Raw genomic sequence first — 21,143 nt, forward strand, 5'->3', positions numbered from 1 at the left:
ATGCTCCCTTTTCTCCCCTTCATAGAACCACCAGAGTTTTGTTTTACTTATTATATATTAAAAATGCAGAATAGGCTGTAACAGTCCATCTCAAGATACATTGAAAATTTCTATGTCAGGCTTTGTCGGTGGGAAAACCCATTTTAACCCCAGTTGCTCTGATACAATTGGACTGTGTGGGTTGCTAGGCCACCTCACAGGGCAGTTAGCAGTCAACCACGTTGGTGTGCGACTGGAGTCACATATAGGCCAGACTGGGTAAGGACAGCAGGCTTCCTTCTGTAAAGGATATTAGTGAACCAGTTGTGTTTTTACGACAATCCAACAGCTTCATGGTCACTTTTACTGATTCCAGCTTGTTATTTTCCAGATTTTTAAAAAACTGAATTCAAATGATCAAACTGCCACGATGGGATTTGAACTCATGGGCCCCGACATTAACAGGGTGCGGGGGAGCCCCTAATCGGGCGAAGGACTCAGCAAGGCTGGGGCCGTGAAGGCCCTGACGATCTTAGCGGGAGGAAAAACTAGCGCAGCCAGGGACCCATGGGGACATCCCCGGCACTCGGAAGGGAGCATTAGCTCCGGGCCGCTATCGGGAGGGGGACTGAGGGGGATGCTGGAGATCGGGGCTGTGGGGGAAGGGTGGGGAGAGAGGGTCCAGGCAGGAATCCAGGCTGGGGTAAGCCGAAGGCTTCCTTATGAGGCCTGAGAGAAGCAGTTGTTCCTCCTGGCCCACAAGGAGTGCTAAAAGAACAGATCTTTAGCTCTTGCCTTCAGGAGTCGGCAGCTCCGCCTCGGATCAGCAGCCGACTGCTCGGAACACAAGAGTTGCTGCAACTATACTTCAGTGTTCTGTATGAATAGAAAAGGTTTGCAAACTACTTGTGCCTCTAGAATTTACCTCAAGCGAATGTCATTGCCTGAATTGTCTCTTTTATAGATAAATTCTCATCAACAGTTAATCATGATTTGATGAACTGGAGTTGCTGGTGCATGGCTTGGACTACAGGAAATCTGTGACTTGCCCATTGTTTATTGATGCAATTTCTCTCAAGTCTTTCTTATGTCCTAACACCACCAGAGTTAAGATTGTGAGACCTCTATCTTCAATGAAGTTGCCTCCAGCAATATGTTGTTGAACAAAAAGAAAATTACAGGAGTAAGGTTAATTACAAAAGATGATATCTGAATTATGTATAATTAGCACAGTTTCTTATACTGTCAGTAACAGCACGACAATTATGCATGAGCAATATGTCTTCCCTCTCCTACACTTTGCTTCATTATACAGGTAAAGTAAGAATGCTGATGGGCACTACACCATGTTAGTAGTGATCAGTATAACATAGACAGCGATTTTTATTGACCTTATCATTTCAGGTTGCAGGATCCAATATATGTCAACCAGTACCTAGGTAGAGAAATGACATTTTAGATGGGACTGTTGTTTTGATAAATAGCTCAACAAAAGGCTAAAGCTAGAAATGTTGCCGAGCATTTTTCTACTGAAGCAGCAACATGTAATGTAATATACTTTGGACCGATTTAACCCTTTGATATTCTACAGAACACTTATTGTTCTCTTATTATTGGTTCTGATCACTTTTTATGTCCAAATTAACTTCTTGGGTACCTATTTATTGTTAATGTGATGTTTCCTATTTGTGCCTTTTATTAGTATATGTTATATTTTGATTTACCAGAAACATTACTGTGATTTGTTTTCTCACTTTAGGTTAACTGCACATCTAGGGGCATGAAAAATACTTGAATGGAATCATTTGAAATAATTAATTCTAGTTACTATCTTATGTGCTACTCAGCACCACCCAGCCCAATGCAAATGCCATCGATTAAAGGTTTAGACAAAAGAGTGCATTTTCTGTGATAAGTTGTGATTTGAATTGGAATACAAATATTTTGGTGCATCAAGTAATTATCAGAATTAATAATTTGGAGGGGGGGAAATCCATTCAGATATTGGTTGTGTAGATGTCTCCTGAGCACCAGCTATTTTGTAGGAGTTGCTAATCATTTTTGATATTGGCTTTATTTTTGAAGGATAACGATAGAAACTGTACCCTGGAGAAGAAACGTGTAGGTGCTTGCAAGTGAATCTGCCACAGTCTTAGGGCAGCTAGTCAAATTTAACCCTTGAGAGGTTCGCAGTGCTTCATAGAAGAGAAAATAGCAGTGTCTGGGAGTGGAATAAGGATGTCAGAGAAGAGGCAGTACAGCACTGCTTGTAAGGGAATATGTTGGAAGATGCTATTGCCTGGTGCATTTAAGATCACTTGCACTTTTTTAAAATTCCAGTTATTGCTATATTTAGAAATATCAGTATATTTTGGTTATTTGTAAACTAAAAAGGTTTGTGAGGGAATTGAATATAATTTGTATTTCTTTTCTTAACACTATTTCACCATGTTTCCATTTTAATTAATGACTGAAAATGTTGCACGTAGGACCTGAATGTATATTGAATTTGTGACTCTGGATCTATAGTATTCTCTGGTTTTTTAATACAGTGAATTACAGGAAAATTCACCACTTTGTACAACGATCTATATAACATTAAAAGTCTTATGCATAGTACACACCATTACACACTTCCTGTAACATTTTCATGTATGGAATCACGGAATTTTACAGCACAAAAGAGGCAATTTGGCCCACTGGGCATGTGCTAGCTCACTGAATGAGCTAATTATTTAGTTCTATTCACCAGCCTTTTCCCTATACCCTTTAAAATTTTTGTTTTCCAAATATTTACCCATTTTCCCATTTCCCCAGCAATAGCAAAGGCATGAGGAATGACAGCAATGAAAAGCTAAGGAAACTATTATTAGAAGGATAGAATACTTCAAAGGCAGCTGATTTTTTTATTGTGTAAAACAACATCAACAATGTAAAGCATGAACTGCTTCAAGGTAACTAACAGGAAAAATAATGGCCCAGATTTTACTGCCAAAATAATGGCGTGTTTAATGGCACTCACCATTATTAATGTAAAGAATCTTACAACACCAGGTTATAGTCCAACAATTTTATTTGAAAATCACAAGCTTGTAATTTTCAAATAAAATTGTTGGACTATAACCTGGTGTTGTAAGATTCTTTACATTTGTCAACCCCATTTGTCAACCCCAGTCCATCACCGGCATCTCCACATCATGACCATTATTAATGTGTAAATCTTCCATCAACTTGTGATATCCCATGAATTGCGAATTTCCACAAGTTGCTGGACGATTTGCTCCGCTCTGCCGTTAGCCTCGCGAAAACGACAGCTTGCCCTCAACCTCCCTGTCAGTTTCATCAAATTGTTGCATTTGCACATTAATTGCTAATCAACCTCGCCGCAGAAAGTTAGGGCTGCTACTTGGCAGTGTAAATACCTTTTTAATGAGGAGATTTATGTTCCTGTAATGCCATTCAACCTCTCAGGCCCAGAAAGGGAACAGTTTAAACTGTGGAGTCTCATTCCTGCAGTTAGTAAATTGTTGTCAAAGATTTTTAAAATTAAAAATTAAAAAAAAAATGTTCTTTTTCTTTCTGTCTCTTTTTTCTCTTTCTCTTAATTCAATCTTTCTTTCGATTTCTTTTTCTGTACCTGATTTGACTCTAATTCACCCTATTTCCTTCTCTGTCATTCCTCTGTTTCTTTATCAATCCTTAAATCTCACTGGTTAAGGAGATAGACTGTTGGTCCCATCGTTCACCAAGGTCCCAGATGCCCCATTGCCCTCGTCACGCCGTTATCAGCTCGCACTTCCAGCAACTTATAGGGCAAAAATTGTTCGAGCTGAAGGGTAAGGGAAAAAGACTAACTAATGGGGTACGTCACGAGATGCCCCATTCCAGCAAATTCTGGGCCATTGTATACTATATGTGGACAAAACTTCTAGAATGCAGATTCGGGTTGCGTCACTTCTGAGTCCCCAGAATCCCCTGGAGGAAGCCATCCTGAACATCCTTGCCTTTAAGAGCATCTAGGGAGTAAGGGAAGGTGGTGCCACAGGCTTTCCCCTAGATCAGGGCTAGTACCATCCTGCTGTTGTTATTTCTTGTCCTCCTTTTCATTCACTGACACACAGGCATGCACATGCAATATATTGCAATACAAACTCTGTTGAAGGTGTTTCTTGGGCGTTAGCATTCTAACATTTGGCCTCTTCCTGTCATTGTATCATGAAAGAGCAGCCTGCCAGCGCTATTAGTGGTGCAGAACAAGACAGCATCTCTCAGTACCCTGCATCCTTCTCACCAACATTTCCAAGCACCAACACAACTATACACATCCCAGAGGATGCAGTTAGTGAATTAGAGGAGGTAACACCGCCTCAAGCTCACTAACTGTGCCTTATGTCAAGACAAGGCTATTTTTAAAGCATCCCAAAATACCAAATCAGATGAAAGAAGGGATCCCTGGGAGACCAGCAGGAACCAGAGCCATACTGCCCACACCTGCCATTATGTCACCAACCATATCTGGAGGCCCTGGCACAATAACAGGTAAGGAGGATCAAGTGGTGGTTGCAGAGCAGGGTCAAGATACCCACCTGATTTCCTGGTCCTCACAGGGGTATTTCGTACTGGTAGTACCAATCCCAAGAAGTGGAAAATGTACCCGTAAATAATTAGGCATCTAGGGAGAAATGTCTCATTCTAACTAATACGAAACTGGAAAAAAATTGCAGTATGTAAGGCTTGTATCCCCCCATTGTATTTTAGACTTAAATTTGTTTTTATTACAGTATGGAGATTATGATCCAAAAATACACAAACCTGGGTTCCTAGCACAAGAGGAGTTATTGCCAAAAAGGGTAAGCAAAAAAAGTACATCAGAGGAAGAATCAAGTTTGTTCTTTTAAAACAAGCCTTGTGGATAATGAAATAAAGTATCACTAGTCCATACACATTAGGAACTTAACTGTTCTAACAAACTATAATAGTCTTTAAAAAAAACATGCTGGAATTACCCTTGAGGAGATGAGGCTTCATAGATAACTTTATTACTTTGTTTGGTAAAGATTAATTTAACATAGATGTAGGATTTCAGTATTGAATAAATTACATTGGCTGTAAATGATCTCATAACCTTTTTCAGTTTCTTCAGTTAATCATTGAATTAAAACTGTTGAAGAGTACCTGGGCTAGATATTTCACTTATGATGATCCAATTATTTTCATAAATTTATGTGATGAAAAAATAGACAAAACACTTGATAGTCTTATTTTATGTGAATGAGAGATTTGAACAGTGAAAAGTAGTTATTAGCAATAACAGTAAACAAAAAAAGACTAATATTGTTTTTCTTCAACTTCTGTGTTTAGTTTTTTAATATTTTTAAACAATCTGTATAATAATTTGATCTTGCAGGTTATAAACTTGTACCAGATGACCCCTGCGATGTGGGAGGAGAGAATAACAGCGTGGTATGCAGAGCATAGGGGCCGAGCAAGGTATCAGATTGAGTTTTTATAATAGTCTTGTTGACCCATTAAGTATAAACTCTCCTAGTGGCTACTTGAATACTATTACAGTCCACCTGATTTTGGAACATACATCATTCAGGAATTGCATCCAATTTGTACAGGAGATATGCATTCTTTATACAGGAATCTAATGCCATTTATCTGGCTGCAGTTTCTTTGCATTTAAAATGATAGATAAACAAATTCTGGGTCTTCCATCATGAGCACAACTTGTCCTACTCTCAGCTGCCAGCATCTCCGATATAGCAGGCCTACAGCTTGCCTATTTAACAGTTTACTTGTGTAGGAGCTAACACTGACCTATCCTTTACATAAGGATTATCACTTACAAAGGAATTGCCAGCTTTAGATCAGTCCATTAAGTACTGAAAGTATCCCCACAATATAAGTGTTGCCAATCCATTTAAAAACATAATGAAAGAAGCACTTCTACAACTCACTAGTGAGTTCAATATGGCTATAATGTTTTCATGACATGACTACATTTGTGTACTTAATTATTTGATAATGGGGTCAGATATAATAATTACAAAATTATATCGATCAAGCAGTCTTTTTGTGCGTATACTTAAAATTGAAACATAGGAATTTATTTTTCAAACCTGGTTGTATTGGTGCAAACTCGGATTTATCCCTTTTCAGGTGAATAATTTATGATTCCTTTTCTACTTTTCCACATATACAGAAGCAATGCATAGATTAGATACATAGGGTTCAATATTAGCAGGGCGGTGGGTTCTCAGCGGGGGTTCGACTGGGCGCGTGGGTAACGCACCCGGTGAAATCGGGGTGCTCCACACGCAATTACAGGATAATTGGAGCCACTTACCTGTGCTCCTGGGTTTCCCGCTGGTAAGCTGCGCGGCGGGTGGACTGCGCATGCGCAGCAAGGTCTGCCAGCTGGAGGAGCCCTATTTAAAGGGGCAGTCATCTACTGACCGATGCTGCAGAAAATAGGAAAAATTACAGCATGGAGCAGCCCAGGGGGAAGTCTGCTCCCAGGGTTTAATGATGCCTCACTCCAGGTATCATTGGATGGGGTGAGGAGAAGGGGGAGGACAGAGATCTTCCCCCCGGCGGGCGGGAGGAAGCAGCCTGCCTCTGCCACCAAGAAGGCCTGGCTCGAGGTGGCAGAGGAGGTCACCAGCACCACCAACATATCGCCCACCTGCATACAGTGCAGGAGGCGCTTCAATCACCTAAGTAGGTCAGCCGAAGTGAGTACACTTACTCCTTCCCCTACGCTCTGTCTGCCACATCACTGCCCCCAACCCACATCTCCTTCTGCACTGCCAACACTATTCTATCACATCACCCCTCACACCCAATCAAAGCTCATCCTCATCTTACCTGCACTTACTCACCTTGCCCGTACTCATCCCACCGCTACCACTCAACCCAATCCTCATACAATCTCATGGCTCTATCTCATACTCACCCTCTGATGCATCTCTTTCACGGTCAGCCTCACTCAACCTGCCACTACCTGTGCTGCAGCCACGGGGCATGCATCACATATGTGCAGTAGGCAGCGTAAGGCAAACGTGTCGTGAGCATGAACGGTGTTTGAGGTCATGTGTTTACCTATATTTGATTTCTGATCAACTCACATAACATATTATATTGTCACCGCTACTGCCACGTCTTTGCGAATCTTGTCTGGTTTGTCCAATAATGCCCTTTCCTGAGGATCACAATGAAGACCCACAACTCATGCCACCCATTGTGTCACTGCAGAGTGGATGTAGATGTATTTGCAGGGCCCCTTTGTGCAGATGACTGAGAGACGTCGGTGATGTCCCCGGTGGCACCCTGGAAGGATGTGGAGGAGAAGTTGTTGAGGGCAGTGGTGACTTTGACAGCGACAGGTAAGAAGATAGTGCTCGGGCCAGCCGGGAGCAGCTTGGCATGAAGGAGGCTGCAGATGTCCACGGAAGCTGAGCCTCGGTCTGTAGACCCTGTGGCGAGGGTTGTGCCCTCTGCGAAGCATCTCTCTCTGTGGTTGCCCTCCCTCCTGCTGTGCAGGTGGATGTGTCACAGCACTGTGTTGTGGAGCTCCACGTGTCAGAGGTGGACGGCGTGGCCGGCGAGGCTTGTGATGCTGTTCGCCCTCCAGAAGATGTACCTTTGAGGGGTCCGCAAGGTAGGTAAATGTGTCTGGACACCGGGGTAAGTGTGCAAGTTGATGCATTTGATTGTTAGGAGGAGGGTGGTGGAGACCAAACTTTGCCCAAAGCGATAGAGTGGCCTCCTGCAATGAGTGAGGGTCTCCCCCACCCCCCGCCCCCCCCACCCCACCTGTCAAATGGACCTTTGCAGCGGCCACAGGCTGGTGGCTGCAACACGTCCATTTCAACTGGGAGTGTTTCCCCCAGTACGGGAAACAATCTCAGTTAATTGCAAAATCCAATCCCTCCTAAAATATCAGATCAGGTCTGTAAACAACCTGAGGTACCTGTTCAAGTACTTTAAGTGGCACCCCGCCGGCTTTAATTGCCGGCAGGAGTCCCACATGCGGGGGCTGCGCACGTATGTGAGCGCGTCACTGGGGAACCCGGAAATGGGGAGGGTTGGAGCCGGGCTCCGGACCCGCCCCGGGAATCCCGGATTTTCGCAGCCCCTCCACCACGAACGCACCCGATCGCGGGTGCGAAAATATAGCCCATAGAATTTCTCACTAGTTCATCTTGGCCTTCTGTGAGTAACAAGTATGCAGTAATGTTAGTGACTTGCACTTCACAGAACTTGTATTTTCTTTTTTATTTAATGTTTTCATTAATATACCCATTTTTCTTGTTATTTTTCAACTTTTAATGTTTTCCAAATCTACTTCACTTTCTTTCACTTCTTGAAAGGTCATCAACCTGAAACGTTGGGCTCGATTTTTGGACGTCTGAGCGGTTGCGTTCGTGCGGGGGGCTCCGAAAATTGGGGATTCCCGAGGCGGGTCCGGAGCCCGGCTCCAACACGCCCACTTTCTGGTTCCCCAATGACGCGCTTCGATGCGTGCGCAGCCCCCGCATGCGGGACTCCCACCAGCAATTAAAGCCGGCGGGATCCCACTTAAGGCAATTATTTTGATGCTTCAGGTCGTTAGCAGACCTGATTTGAAGGATATTTTCAGAGGGGTGGGATTTTCGTCTAAACTGGGAGTGTTTCCGGGAAACACTCCCAGTTGAAATGGACATGTTGCAGCCACCAGCCTGTGGCAGCTGCAAAGGTCCATCTGACAGGTTGGGGTGGGGGAGACCCTCACTCATTGCAGGAGTCCACTCTGTCACTTTGGACAAAGTTTGGCCTGCACCACCCTCCTAACACTAAAATTCACCAACTTGCAACATCAACCCCGGTGTGCAAACACATTTACCTACCTTGCAGGCCCTCTCAAATGTACATCTTCCAGATGGGGGCCGCCGTTGCTGCAGTCATGACCTCCTCGGAGGACGAACAGCATCACCAGCCTCGCCGGCCATGCCGTCCACCTCTGACACGTGGCGCTCCAAAACACAGTGCTGTTACGCATTCACCTGCACAGCAGGAGGGAGGGCAGCCGCAGAGGGAGATGCGTCGCAGAAAGCACGACCCTCGCCACAGGGTCTACAGACCGAGGCTCAGCTTCCTGGACCCCTCTGAGGAGCAGTGCACATGGAGGCTCAGAGTCGCTCGACATGTAGTCGTGGACATCTGCAGCCTCCTTGATGCCGAGCTGCTCCCGGCTGGCCCGAGCACCATCTTCTTACCTGTCGCTGTCAAAGTCACCACCGCCCTCAACAACTTCTCCTCCGCATCCTTCCAGGGTGCCACCGGGGACATCGCCGGCGTCTCTCAGTCGTCTGCACAAAAGAGCCCTTCAAATACACCTGCACCCACTCTGCAGTGACACAATGGGTGGCATCAGCTGTGGGTCTTCATGGTGATCCTCAGGAAAGGGCATTATTGCACAAGCCAGTCAAGAATGGCCAAGACGTGGCAGTAGTGATGACAATATAATATTTAATGTGAGTTGATCAGCAATCACATATAAGTAAAAACCATGACAGACCCTCAAACACCCTTTTGCATCCCCTTCATGCTCACGACACGTTTGCCTTACGCTTCCTACTACACATACGTGGTGCATGCCCTATGGCTGCAGCACAGGCAGTGGCAGGTGGGGTGAGGCTGACCGTGAGAGAGATGCGTCAGAGGGTGAGTATGAGATAGAGCCATTAGATTGTGTGAGGATTGGGTTGAGTGGTAGTGGTGGGATGAGTAAGTGCAGGTAAGATGAGGATGAGCTTTGAGTGGGTGTGAGGAGTGATGTGATAGAGTAGTGTTGGCAGTGCAGAAGGAGATGTGGGTTGGGGGCGGTGATGTGGCGTACGGAGTGTAGGGGAATGAGTAAGTGTACTACTTGGGTGATTGAAGTGCCTCCTGCACTGTATGCAGGTGCGTGATATGTTGGTGGCGCTGGTGACCTCCTCTGCCACCTCGAGCCAGGCCTTCGTGGTGGCAGAGGCAGGCCACTTCCTCCTGTCTGTCAGGGAGAAGATCTCTGTCCTTCCCCTCCTCCTCACCCCATCCAGTAGGACCTGGAATGAGGCATCATTAAACCTGGTAGCAGCTTTCCCCCTGGGCTGCTCCATGCTGTAATTTTGGCTCCTTTCTGCAGCATCAGTCAGTGGAGGACTGCCCCTTTAAATAGGGCTCCTCCAGCTGACAGCCTATGATGTGGGTGTGCAGTCCGCCCTCTGCGCAGCTTTCCAGTGCGAAACCCGGAATCCAAGGTAAGTGCCTTCAATTAGGCTACGATCGCGTGTGGAGCACCCCGAATTCACTGGGCGCGTTACCCACGCACCCAGTCGACCCCCCGCTGCCAACCTGCCTCCCTCCTAATATCGAGCCTGTTAACTCTGTTTCTCCCTCCACAGATGTTGCCTGCCCAGCTGAGTGTTTCCAGCATTTTCTGTTCTTATTCCTCTTTCATTCTTTCTTTTAGAGAGCATTTGCTGTTCCGCATGTTTGTGCATGGATGTTAGGTGTAGTTATTGAGGCAAAATCAGCAGAAATTATAATTATAATCTTCTATAGTTCCCTTTAGTTTGTACAAAATAATAAAATAGTAAATCCCTGAAATGCTCTAATATACTTTCATTGGTGCTTCTGATGCACAGTATAAAGCTGTGGTAACCAGTCAGGCAAATACACTTCACAGAGCCATAAATGAGCACCAATCCTAGTAGCATTGTAGTGCCTTGGATTATTAGCAACTAAGACAGTTACTATCATTGAGTGGTTGCTCCATCCTGTTACAAGGATTATTGTGAGATCAATTTAGAAATGTGTATGAAGCTGATTGTGAGCTGGGGGTGAGAGAAGAGATGGGGAAGTGAGGCATGCATCATAAAAAAAACAGTTTTTACGATGATTGCAGACAACGAAAAACAAAGAATCATCCTGACTTGCTTGAGAAGTTTTGAAGCACCCTAGAAATTGTATTGCACATCAGCAATTCAAAGATAAAATTGCCTCATGCTGTGTTTGATTTACAGATGTGCTTGCCTAGTTTTGTGATGCAAGTGTATGATATGTTTTGTCTAGGGATGAAGCAGAAATTGAATACCTGAAGATAGCACAGGATCTTGAAATGTATGGTGTAAGCTATTTTTCTATCAGAGTAAGTCTTTTCCGGTATGTTCCTTATTGTTTCTTGTTTCAAAATTTATGTTGTCATCTCTGCAGCAACCCAAATGTTTTAAAAATGAAAGAAATCTTATGTACATTTATAATTTAATTTCCTGCCCAGTTATGTTATACTTCCTCTTCTTCAACCTCCTCAATCCCCACTACACTCTGCACACTTGCATCCACATCCTCCAGTAGGATCATATAGACTCCTTCATGACTGCCAAGGGTTGCTGGTTACTTAGGTGACAGGAGGTAAAAATCCTGCAAGATGGTCAAAATATCAATTATTTTGCCTCATCCATTCTCCTGCAAGGTAGTAGCTTTGTGGTCCAGTAGATGAAACCCTTCTTCAATGTAATAAAGGCATTTAAGTGTCAAACCCCACTAACGCTTGGGCCTATAACCACAGCAGAATGGCACCAAGGTTCTCCAAATGAAGATAATTTTAGTGCGGCACAGTTCTATTAATATGTAATTGCTACCAGTAGGAAAAGGTTGAATCTAAATATTTATATGCTGTGCAACTAGAGAAATTGATTAAGCTTTACAATTTCTACAAAATGTCTTGCTATTATGTAGAATTTTCTTTATGGAATTTCTATCTAGTAACTCTAAAGAACACATTATTAAGAGTTCGGGGTACTTTTTTCTTGTACTAATGTGTTTTGCAGGTACGTAACTCACCAGTTCATGCACACAGACTTTGACATCTGAAAGACTGTGTTGATTTAACAATCACATTGCAATATAACAAATTAAATATGTGGCAGGCGTTTTTACACTTAGAGGACATATGCTTCCGAAACTGTTTTCTTTCCAGCTTGAAATGTTGATTCATTTCTATTATTATTTGAAACACATCTGACATTACTGCTGAGTATTGTATAATTATTAAATGTGCTCCCTCTGCTGAATAAATGTATGCAGCGGCTAATTTGATCTTAATGCATAAAGCTGGATTTTAGTTCATGAAAATGCAAGCACACATTTTGAATTGTACTGAAGTACTGTCTTTGAAATTAGATGGTAATCACAATTACCCCATTAAGTGGGACTAACTCAGGGGCACATTTTCCATTTAAATTTTAAATTAATATAAGCAGAGTGGAGCTTCTAAATACAAAATGAACATTTTGTATAAAGTAGAAACCATTGTACTAATGTAACAAATGAAGCAGATTATATCTATGTGATTGACTATTGTACTTAAGTTAACATTTAGTTTGACTTTAAAATTAATAATTATAATTTTTACTGAGGGAAATTTAACAATAACTGTTTTTATATAAATTTAACTAAATCTAGTCCCTCTAGCTTGCTATGAACATAATACATTTTCCAGAAATCTTTTTAAGTAAAAGAGGTTATTAAAAAAAAATGTAACTCATGAGTGCAATGTAAGTTACAATTATAGTGAAAATTCACCCGTAAATGAGGACTTAAGTCCTCAAAGATTATAATTAGATATGGCATAGACATATCAAAATAAAATATTGGCGTAGATATATCTTCAGGCGCGAAACGGCATCCTAAACCTCCAAAGCCGGAAGTGTGCCTCCCGCCAGATTGGTAAAGGCCAAAAAGCGCCATGCAGTGCCCTCACCTGAAACAGGCGTTAGTACCTTTACATATGCAAATCAGGGCCTAATGCCTGTTTGAGTCCCCTACTGCAAGATTGGTTTGCCCTGCGGCAGCCGACGCTGACTGCACTCAGGAAAATCAGGTCTATATTCGGCTTTACAGTTGGTCCTTAAGGTCCTCCCCCCGCCATGATTTCCGCTGCTACTGCCCCCTCCGATCACCACTGCTACCTCCCCCCACCCACCGCTACCTCTCAATCTGACCGTCTCCCTTCCCGACCTGAACATAGGAATATAGGAACAGGAGTAGGCCATTTAGCCCCTCGAGCCTGTTCTGCCATTCAATGAGATCATGGCTGATCTATATCCTAACTGCATTTATGCGCCTTGGCTCCATATCCCTTAATACCCTTAGCTAGCAAAAATCTATCGATCTCAGATTTAAAATTATTATTTGAACTAGCATCTACTGCTTTTTATGGGAGAGAGTTCCACACTCCTGAATGGCCTGACTCTGATTTTAAGGTTATGTCCCCTTGTCCTAGACTCCCGCACCAGCGGATAAAGTTTCTCTCTATCTACCCTATCAATTCCTTTCAAAATCCTAAAAACCTCAATGAAATCACCCCTTAGCCTTCTTCAGTCCTGGGAATAAAAGCCTAATTTATGTAATCTCTCATAATCTAACCTTTGGAGCCCTAGTTACATTTTTGTGAATCTGCGCTGCACTCCTTCCAAGGCCAATTTATCCTTTCTAAGTTGTGGTGCCCAGAGCTGCACACAGCACTCCAGATATGGTCTAACCAGGGCTTTGTATAGCTGTGGCAAAACTTCCTCCCCTTTATATTCTAGCCCTCTAGATATAAAGGTTAACATTCCAATAGCCTTTTTGATTATTTTTTGTACCTGACCACTACATTTTAGTGATCTGTGTACATGGACCTCTAAATCTCTTTGGACCTCCACTGTTCCTAGCTTTTCACCTTTTAAAAAATAGTCGGATCTAGCCTTTTTTTGGTCCAAAATGGATGACCTCACACTTACCTGCATTGAAATCCATCAGCCACAGTTTTGCCCACTCACTTAATCTATCGGTGTTTCTTTGTAATTTTATGCTCCCGTATACACTACTTACTTGTGGGACATCCTTTACAAATCCATGTTGGCTGTCTCTAATCAGCTCAAATTTCTCGAAGTGTTCAGTCACTCTGTCCTTAATTATAGATTCCAATAACTTCCCCAGAACAGATGTTAGACTAACAGGTCTATAATTTCCTGGTTTCTCTCACCTTTCTTAAATAATGGAGTTAAATTTGCAATTTTCCAATCTAAAGGGACAGTGCCTGAATGTCCCTCCTTCTCGAACTGGTGCCCTCCCCCCCCCTTTCCTGGTCCCCTTTAATCACTTACCTAAGGGCTGTTGCTGCCGTTGCAGCGGCCCGATCATCCATTCCGCTTTACCAGCTCGATGGCATTGAGGCCCAAGGCCCAATATCGGGTGTGGCTCGGGTCTCACCAAAAATGGGCTCGCCCGAATTTCTAGGCCTTTATATTTAAATGAAATCACTACACTGGTGATCTGTGTATTTACTTTTCCTGTTCCATAATACACAAAACCTTTGCGTCAACTTATGGTTGCAAAGTCTCTTTGGAAGAATCCGCTGAAGAAGCAGTGTTCATTTTAGAGTTGTGAGGATACGGGTTATCTCCATAATGTACAATGTTGGGAATTCCCAATCTGAGGTACCTAGTGCTCTCCTTATTTCCTTTAATGGAGATAAAGCTCTCCATATACCAGTGGCTATTCCATTGTCAGATGTCAAACTGTTGTCTGCCTGCCTTCACAGTCGGTGTATGGTACTGTGCAGGAGGAATCTATGGAGGTGAATAAATATTAACTTGCAAAATAGAGTGAAGAAAGCTACGATTTCTTGACAAATACTTATAGTAATTCAATTGTTAAAGCACTTAACTTCAGGCCAGGCCACAATTTAATTCCCAAGGCTGTGTGTCACTTGCCCTGGTTGGATGATTTTTGTCAGTTCTTGGTTGAACTACTAAAGAAGCACCTTAAAGCAAAATATTCTACCTCAGAAAGAGAGGAAAAGACTGATGTTATTTAGCTCATATCTCGCACTAGCAGAGCAGAGAGCATTATTGACAAAACCATGGAGGAATTCAGCATTCAAACTGTCTTCCCTTGTTTTCCCCCAGTCCTCTCTGGAAGAATGCTATGTAAGGAAAAGCAATCAGGAGAAGAACAAAATGGAAAATAACTTGCAGCTAGTTACCTTCACACCACAACAGAAGGGTCTGTGTGTTCACAGACTATAATAATGTTAACAGCTGTCAATCTGTAATAAGAAACATTTGCTATTTATGCATGCGTGAAGATCCGTTGCCTGCAGCTTGTTGGGTCACATACACTGTTTCCAAATTCTTTAACATCTTAAAAAAAATCCCTACCACCTTAACTTTTCCATTATATTTCTCCTACACAACCTGGATTATAATCTTAATAAGAAAGTCAGCAGATAGATCTAAGAAGTGAGAAAAGGCTATTCAACCTATGAAGCCCATTCTATCCATTACTGCATAATGGACCTCCCTCCTGTCCCACCAACTGTTCTTTCTTTATGGAACATTAAGCTCCTTCCCTTACCTCTCCTGGAAATAAAACAAGTAGCACTGTTAATATCTTTGGAATCTTACAACTGGCTTCTACCAGTGCAGCTCTGCAATGAACACAAGAACATTTTGAGAGCAAGTCTGGGTTTCAGGGACAAGAGGCCTCATATCCACTCTATTTCAAAATGATCCCAGCAACGATCAAAAACTTGTGTAGAGTGTCCCATTCTATTGTTGATGCATCTTTTTGCTTCTGGCACATTAATATGCCTCATTCCCACGATACAATTTTTAATGAAACATTTTTAAATTGGTTTTGGGGGGTAACTCCGACTAATCAAATTGTGTGCAGTATTGATTAATTTGTACTGACTATATATACAAGACATAAATTAATGCAGTCAATTATCTATGGAACAATCTGCAACTCCTTTTATGTAACTTTTACGATAAGGCAAAAACAAATTAGAAATAATTGATTGCATGTAGGATTTAGAATAAGGAAGGAACAGGATGAATAAAATGGAAGGCTTGCCAATCGTGGAGGATCTGATATTCAACAAATGGGTAAATATTCATTCTCTGAGTCAACATACCACCAAGACAAAATGATTAAATTGATGACTCATTTGAGTTAATTAGAGGAGTTGCCTTGAAATGTGAATTATCCTGAATAAAGTGGATAGTAGCTTCTATGTATATTTAGCAATGAATCAGAAATAGTTGCCAATCTTATCTTTAAGGAGCCCTAATCTTAATAACCTTTGATTTGATATTATGGTAATGGACAAAATTTTATTCCAATGTAGTAATAATTCTTAACATAATGGCTTAAAGCTGGTATTTAACGTATACAGATATGTGCCACCTGATGAATAATTAAATTATTCTTTCCCACTACCATTATTATTTCAATGCTATGCCTCAAAGTGGAAACAAATAATAGTGTTGGTAGGCAATAAGAATGGGAGCCTAGTGCCCCCATTATGCCTCTCTCATCATAATCATTGCTTCTGAGTTGAAGTCTGTACAGTAGAGAAATATTTTAAAAATATGGCAGCATGTAACATGGCATTGAAAGGGAACCTCCCAGTCCGCTAGCCTTTCATGAAAATTATGTGTCATGACTATTGAAATTAAAATTTATGTTTGTGTTTCTATGGTGCTGTTTTACTAATTCTAGTTAACAGTCAACAGTTAAACAAAAAGTTCAAACTTACGTAAAACAAAATCTATGTATAATGTGTAAATAGAAAGCACAAGTGTAATAAGGTAACTGTAGACTCAGTTAATATTATATATCATAAATGAAAACTTTTTAAATAAGTGGGAATATTCAAAGTTTTCTTTTATGGTGTAGTAGTATTTAATGAGAGTTGGTATGTATTCAGAAGATGTAACTCTGGAAATAGTGACTAAGATTCAATAATATAATGCCATATGGAAAAGCTCTGAGGAAAAATCTTCACTCTATTTCCTTTATACAGACATAGCTATTCTTAGTATTAGTCAATTGTATTTCCATGCTGTACATGTACAATTGATATCTCTTCCATTTTTAGAATAAGAAGGGAACAGATTTGCTGCTTGGAGTTGATGCCTTCGGCCTCCATATTTATGATCCTGAGAACAAACTGACACCTAAAATATCTTTTCCATGGAATGAAATTCGTAATATTTCCTATAGTGATAAAGAGGCAAGTTGCTGCTTTGGTGAAATTTTTAATATAGACTTGTATATCTTCCATGGCATCGCTCATGGCTAGTCTGTAGAATGCAATTTCTGATTTTTATATGGCCCGCTTTGAGGTTCTAGAATTGCCGTTCCTGCTCTGAGGCAGCGCTTTGGCTCTGACTCAGGTGCTGGCAAATTAGTTCCTGGAGTCTTAACCAAGAAGAAGCCACACTTAAACAGTAAGGAAGAAGAAAACTGACAGATTTACAAAAAAAGGAAATTGATGGACATTCATGACAGCACATGGGTCTGGATATTAACTCGGAGCCGGGAAGAGAGCAGTGGGGGGTGGACTTTCGGACGGGAAACCCAGAGGTAAGGGTTTCCCGCACATCGTGACGATTTTGACGTTAGGACATCTTTAAAATTTTTTCAACAAGCTTTGCACCAGGCAGTCAGCCAGATTGACAGGCTGGCTTACCTGCCTGTTGGGCAGGAAAGCCGCCGAGGAGAGGTCAGAGTCTTCGGGGTTTATATGGGGGGGTGGTGATCGTGGGTGGGGGGGTGTGTGGGGTGTCAGCTGATCGTGGGGTGTTTAAAAGGTAAGCTTGGTGAGCCGCAGGGAAGCACTCCTGTTCCTCCTGGCCCACAAGAAGTGCAATAAAGGCACTTACCTCATGGATCCAGCCCTTCTCACCTCCGTTTCACTGGCAAGATACACATGTACCGGGAAACCCATGTTGGAGCCGTTACATTTGAATCTTAAATCTTAAATTCAATTTAAAAACACCTACTTAACAGCTCATAATGAGGTAAGTTGCTCTCATAAGTACCCGCCCACCTGCACTAATTATGGAGCCGCCTCCGGCGAGTAGGTTACTCACACGCATCCAAACTCATTCGTTAAACCCGGAAGTTGAGGCGGGTTGCGGTTGCGCTGGAAAAATCTATTATTTTAACTTCCCACCTGCCCCCAACCCACCTGTTCTTGGGCAGTCACAGACTGCACCTAGTGCTAAGCCCAAGTATTGTGAAATGGGCTGCAGCAGGTGGACTTACACCACATGGCTTTCGTACATTCCAAAGGCAGATCGAGCCCTGACTATGGCGTTACACTGGCATTTTCGCTCAATGTGGACTGAAAACCACTTCACATTGACACAAAAGTAACAGTGTAAGTGTGCCCTTATATTTCTCTTCCCAATCTACTGCTCACTAAGTTTAACAGGGTAAATTTAACAGGCCTATGCTCCCAGCCTCAATTCTCCAATATACCCTCCCATTGAGTGAGGCCCCACATCAGTAGCATAGCTTTTTAAAATTTACACTTGTACACACAAACACACTAAAGAAGAATTGGAAAATACCATCCAGTCCATCAAGCACACAATAGCCAGAGATGCTGAGCCACCATTAACTTACAACTCGAATTACGCAATCTCATGGGAGAGGAAAAAAAAGTTTCTTAATGGATTTGTTTCCTACTTTGTTGATTTTTGCTTCTGTATTTCTTTTTCCTCCTTATCATTACTGATTACTTGGCTGCTTTTTAATCTTTGATTTTTGTTCTCTGAATTCTGTCTTTCTCACTTCAACTAAATGTTTTCTTCCTCTGCTCTTTTGCTATGTTTTTCTCTTCGGTTCTGCTAGGACTATTGTTTTTTTTTTGCTCTGTGACCTGCTCTTGTTTCCTGCATATTGGAGCTCATCACTGTAAATGCTAAGGGTGTCAGTAAGGGGCAAAACCTAACACTAAGGAGTACTGAATAGTTACATTCTGGGAAAATCAATTGTGTGTGCAGCACAGAAGTAGCATACATCAAGTGCCAATAGTGTGACTGAGGGGCATTAAGTAGTTAGTTATGGCTTGAGAAAATTGCACTGGCATGCTGCAAAAAAAACTTTAAAATATCATAAAAGAAGGGTTAAGTAAAGAATAAGAGCTTTGGATAGGGAGTAAATGCAAAGCTGAGGCAGGTAAGAGAAAGGAAGCACAGGCTAGGGATAGGAGGACTAGTGAGGACTCTTGAAGAAATATGACAGCAGGGGACAGGAGAGGTTAGGGGCAGGTTGCAGAATCAACATTCCCATGCCAGAATTTCCTAAAATGATAGGGGAAGGAGATAATTAAAAGAGGGGAAAAATGGAAAATAGTCTTGGTGTCCAAAACTACCATTACATTTTTTGAGGGACTAGCAGATCTTCTGGCTTTATAGGTAGTCAAGGGTCAAGAATACAGATGTGATATTTAGCTCCTAACCTGGCCTATCTGTTCAAGTACTCAAGGATCCAGGTAATCCTCAGCTGAATAAGAGGTCGGTAAATTGCTTCTAAATTTCAGGCTGCAAGTCAATAATGAGCTTTCCTTTTTTTAAAATATTGTGATGTCTGGAGTATGATGGTCATGCGCTAGAGTTTGATAATATACATGTATTTATGTGATGTGTTTATTGTAATAGGAATTTTTTGACAGTGCAGTTAACCATGTGTTTTTAAGAGTTTTAAGTGTTTATGATTGGCTGAAATGTCCCATTCACTAAACAGCAACCAGACAGAATGTTTCATGTTCTACAGAAAAGTCAGGCATGTTCCCAAGCCTTATTGAAGTGCCAAATATAAAACTGTTAATTATAATTATATTCTAAATCATTTAATCTAATTGTATATAAAAAATATAATAATTCACAAACGTCTCTTTTTGCAACCTTAGTTGAAGTACAAATTATTGTAGAATTTTGTCATTCATTTAAATAAATATGTTCTTTTCCAGTTTGCTATCAAACCCTTGGACAAAAAGACTGATGTTTTTAAGTTTAATTCTTCAAAATTACGAGTCAATAAGCTGGTAAGTAAGATAGGCAGTAACCCAATATCTGTTGGTATTATAATGTACAGTATTAGGTGAGAATTGAAATCTCTGTGGTATATTTCTCTGGGCTACTCTGTGCTTCCATAATTGTGGCAAACTTTATCTAATTTCCCTTCTTGGGGAGGAGTTTGCCTCACATTCAGAATGAACTGCCAATTGTTCCTGGGTTTGGTTTATATTGGAGAGGCTATGGTCAGTTTAAGTAACTCCATTCTGTGGGTATGGAAGACCCTATTCATAGTAATGGAAAATACAATGGCAAGTAATTTTCCTCTTTTGTTCAATTTTGAAAGATGAGTTATTTGGAGTTTAGTATTCTGACAATTGACTACATTTATTGTATTGAGTGATGGGAAGAAGAGGTATCATGTCAACCTATTTTTATATTATACATTATTTATCACTGTGCTGAATGTAAATTTCCATGTTGATGCTGAAAAACCCTTATGGAGCAACAACTAGAGATTTTAGAACAACAAAGATTTGATGGTAATTTTCACAATCGGAGGTAAACATTCAGAGTCTGATTTAAAATAATATTCCTCAAATACTTTAGATTTTGCAGCTTTGTATCGGAAACCATGACTTGTTCATGCGAAGGCGAAGAGTGGACTCTTTGGAGGTCCAACAAATGAAAACCCAGGCAAGAGAAGAGAAGGCTAGGAAACAGGTAGGTGATAAATTAGACTGGTTTAAAGAAAATAACCATGTGTAATATTAAAAGTCTCAGAGAAAAAACTAGAGCTCTGCAGAAGGTGGATATTCAGTTTGGTCTGGCCTGCTTGCAATTTCTGCAACATAACTGTAATCTGATCTGTCTTCTGTGACCTGTCAAGCTTGGTTTGTGTTGCCAGACATCAGCCTGATGTAGGTATAATAATACAATTTATTTACAATGTGTCATGCAACTGGAGTTGAAAATTCTTCTGTAAAGGTATTAGGTGGTGCAATTGTTTTTTTTTAACTAGTGGGATCAGAATTCAAAGCCAGTGCAAACCGATCAGATGAAAGTCTGCTTTTGCTGCTGGCTGTAAAAGTCCAATGTGAAATAAATTTGGGCATTCTTAAACCAGTTGCTAACGAGTATGGACCCCCACACAATGAATTTGGCACAAGTAGACAGAAAGTTAGCAGTCTCACACAGAGCGGCCATAAGCACGTCTAGTGTGTTAATTGGAAAGGGTTGATTGAGTTGAAGCATACTGTTGTAGCAGAGGCGAGG

The 21,143-nt window shown here is 41.6% G+C and overlaps 1 protein-coding gene across 5 annotated transcripts in view; it reads left to right on the forward strand.

The window, feature by feature from the left end:
* Nucleotides 1-21,143, forward strand: part of nf2a (NF2, moesin-ezrin-radixin like (MERLIN) tumor suppressor a) — a 139,885-nt gene that overhangs the window by 81,198 nt on the left and 37,544 nt on the right. For all 5 annotated transcript variants that reach the window (XR_010967201.1, XM_068005728.1, XM_068005730.1 and 2 more), the window contains 6 exons: nt 4,761-4,829; nt 5,387-5,469; nt 11,083-11,158; nt 16,940-17,074; nt 19,823-19,897; nt 20,478-20,591. Coding sequence is in view for 4 of the 5 variants with exons in the window: in XM_068005728.1 (XP_067861829.1) it covers nt 4,761-4,829; nt 5,387-5,469; nt 11,083-11,158; nt 16,940-17,074; nt 19,823-19,897; nt 20,478-20,591 (552 nt within the window). In the remaining variant the exon portion in view is untranslated. The remainder of the gene's footprint in view (nt 1-4,760; nt 4,830-5,386; nt 5,470-11,082; nt 11,159-16,939; nt 17,075-19,822; nt 19,898-20,477; nt 20,592-21,143) is intronic.

The sequence above is a fragment of the Heptranchias perlo genome, chromosome 25, assembly GCF_035084215.1.
Source record: "Heptranchias perlo isolate sHepPer1 chromosome 25, sHepPer1.hap1, whole genome shotgun sequence".
NCBI lineage: Eukaryota > Metazoa > Chordata > Chondrichthyes > Hexanchiformes > Hexanchidae > Heptranchias > Heptranchias perlo.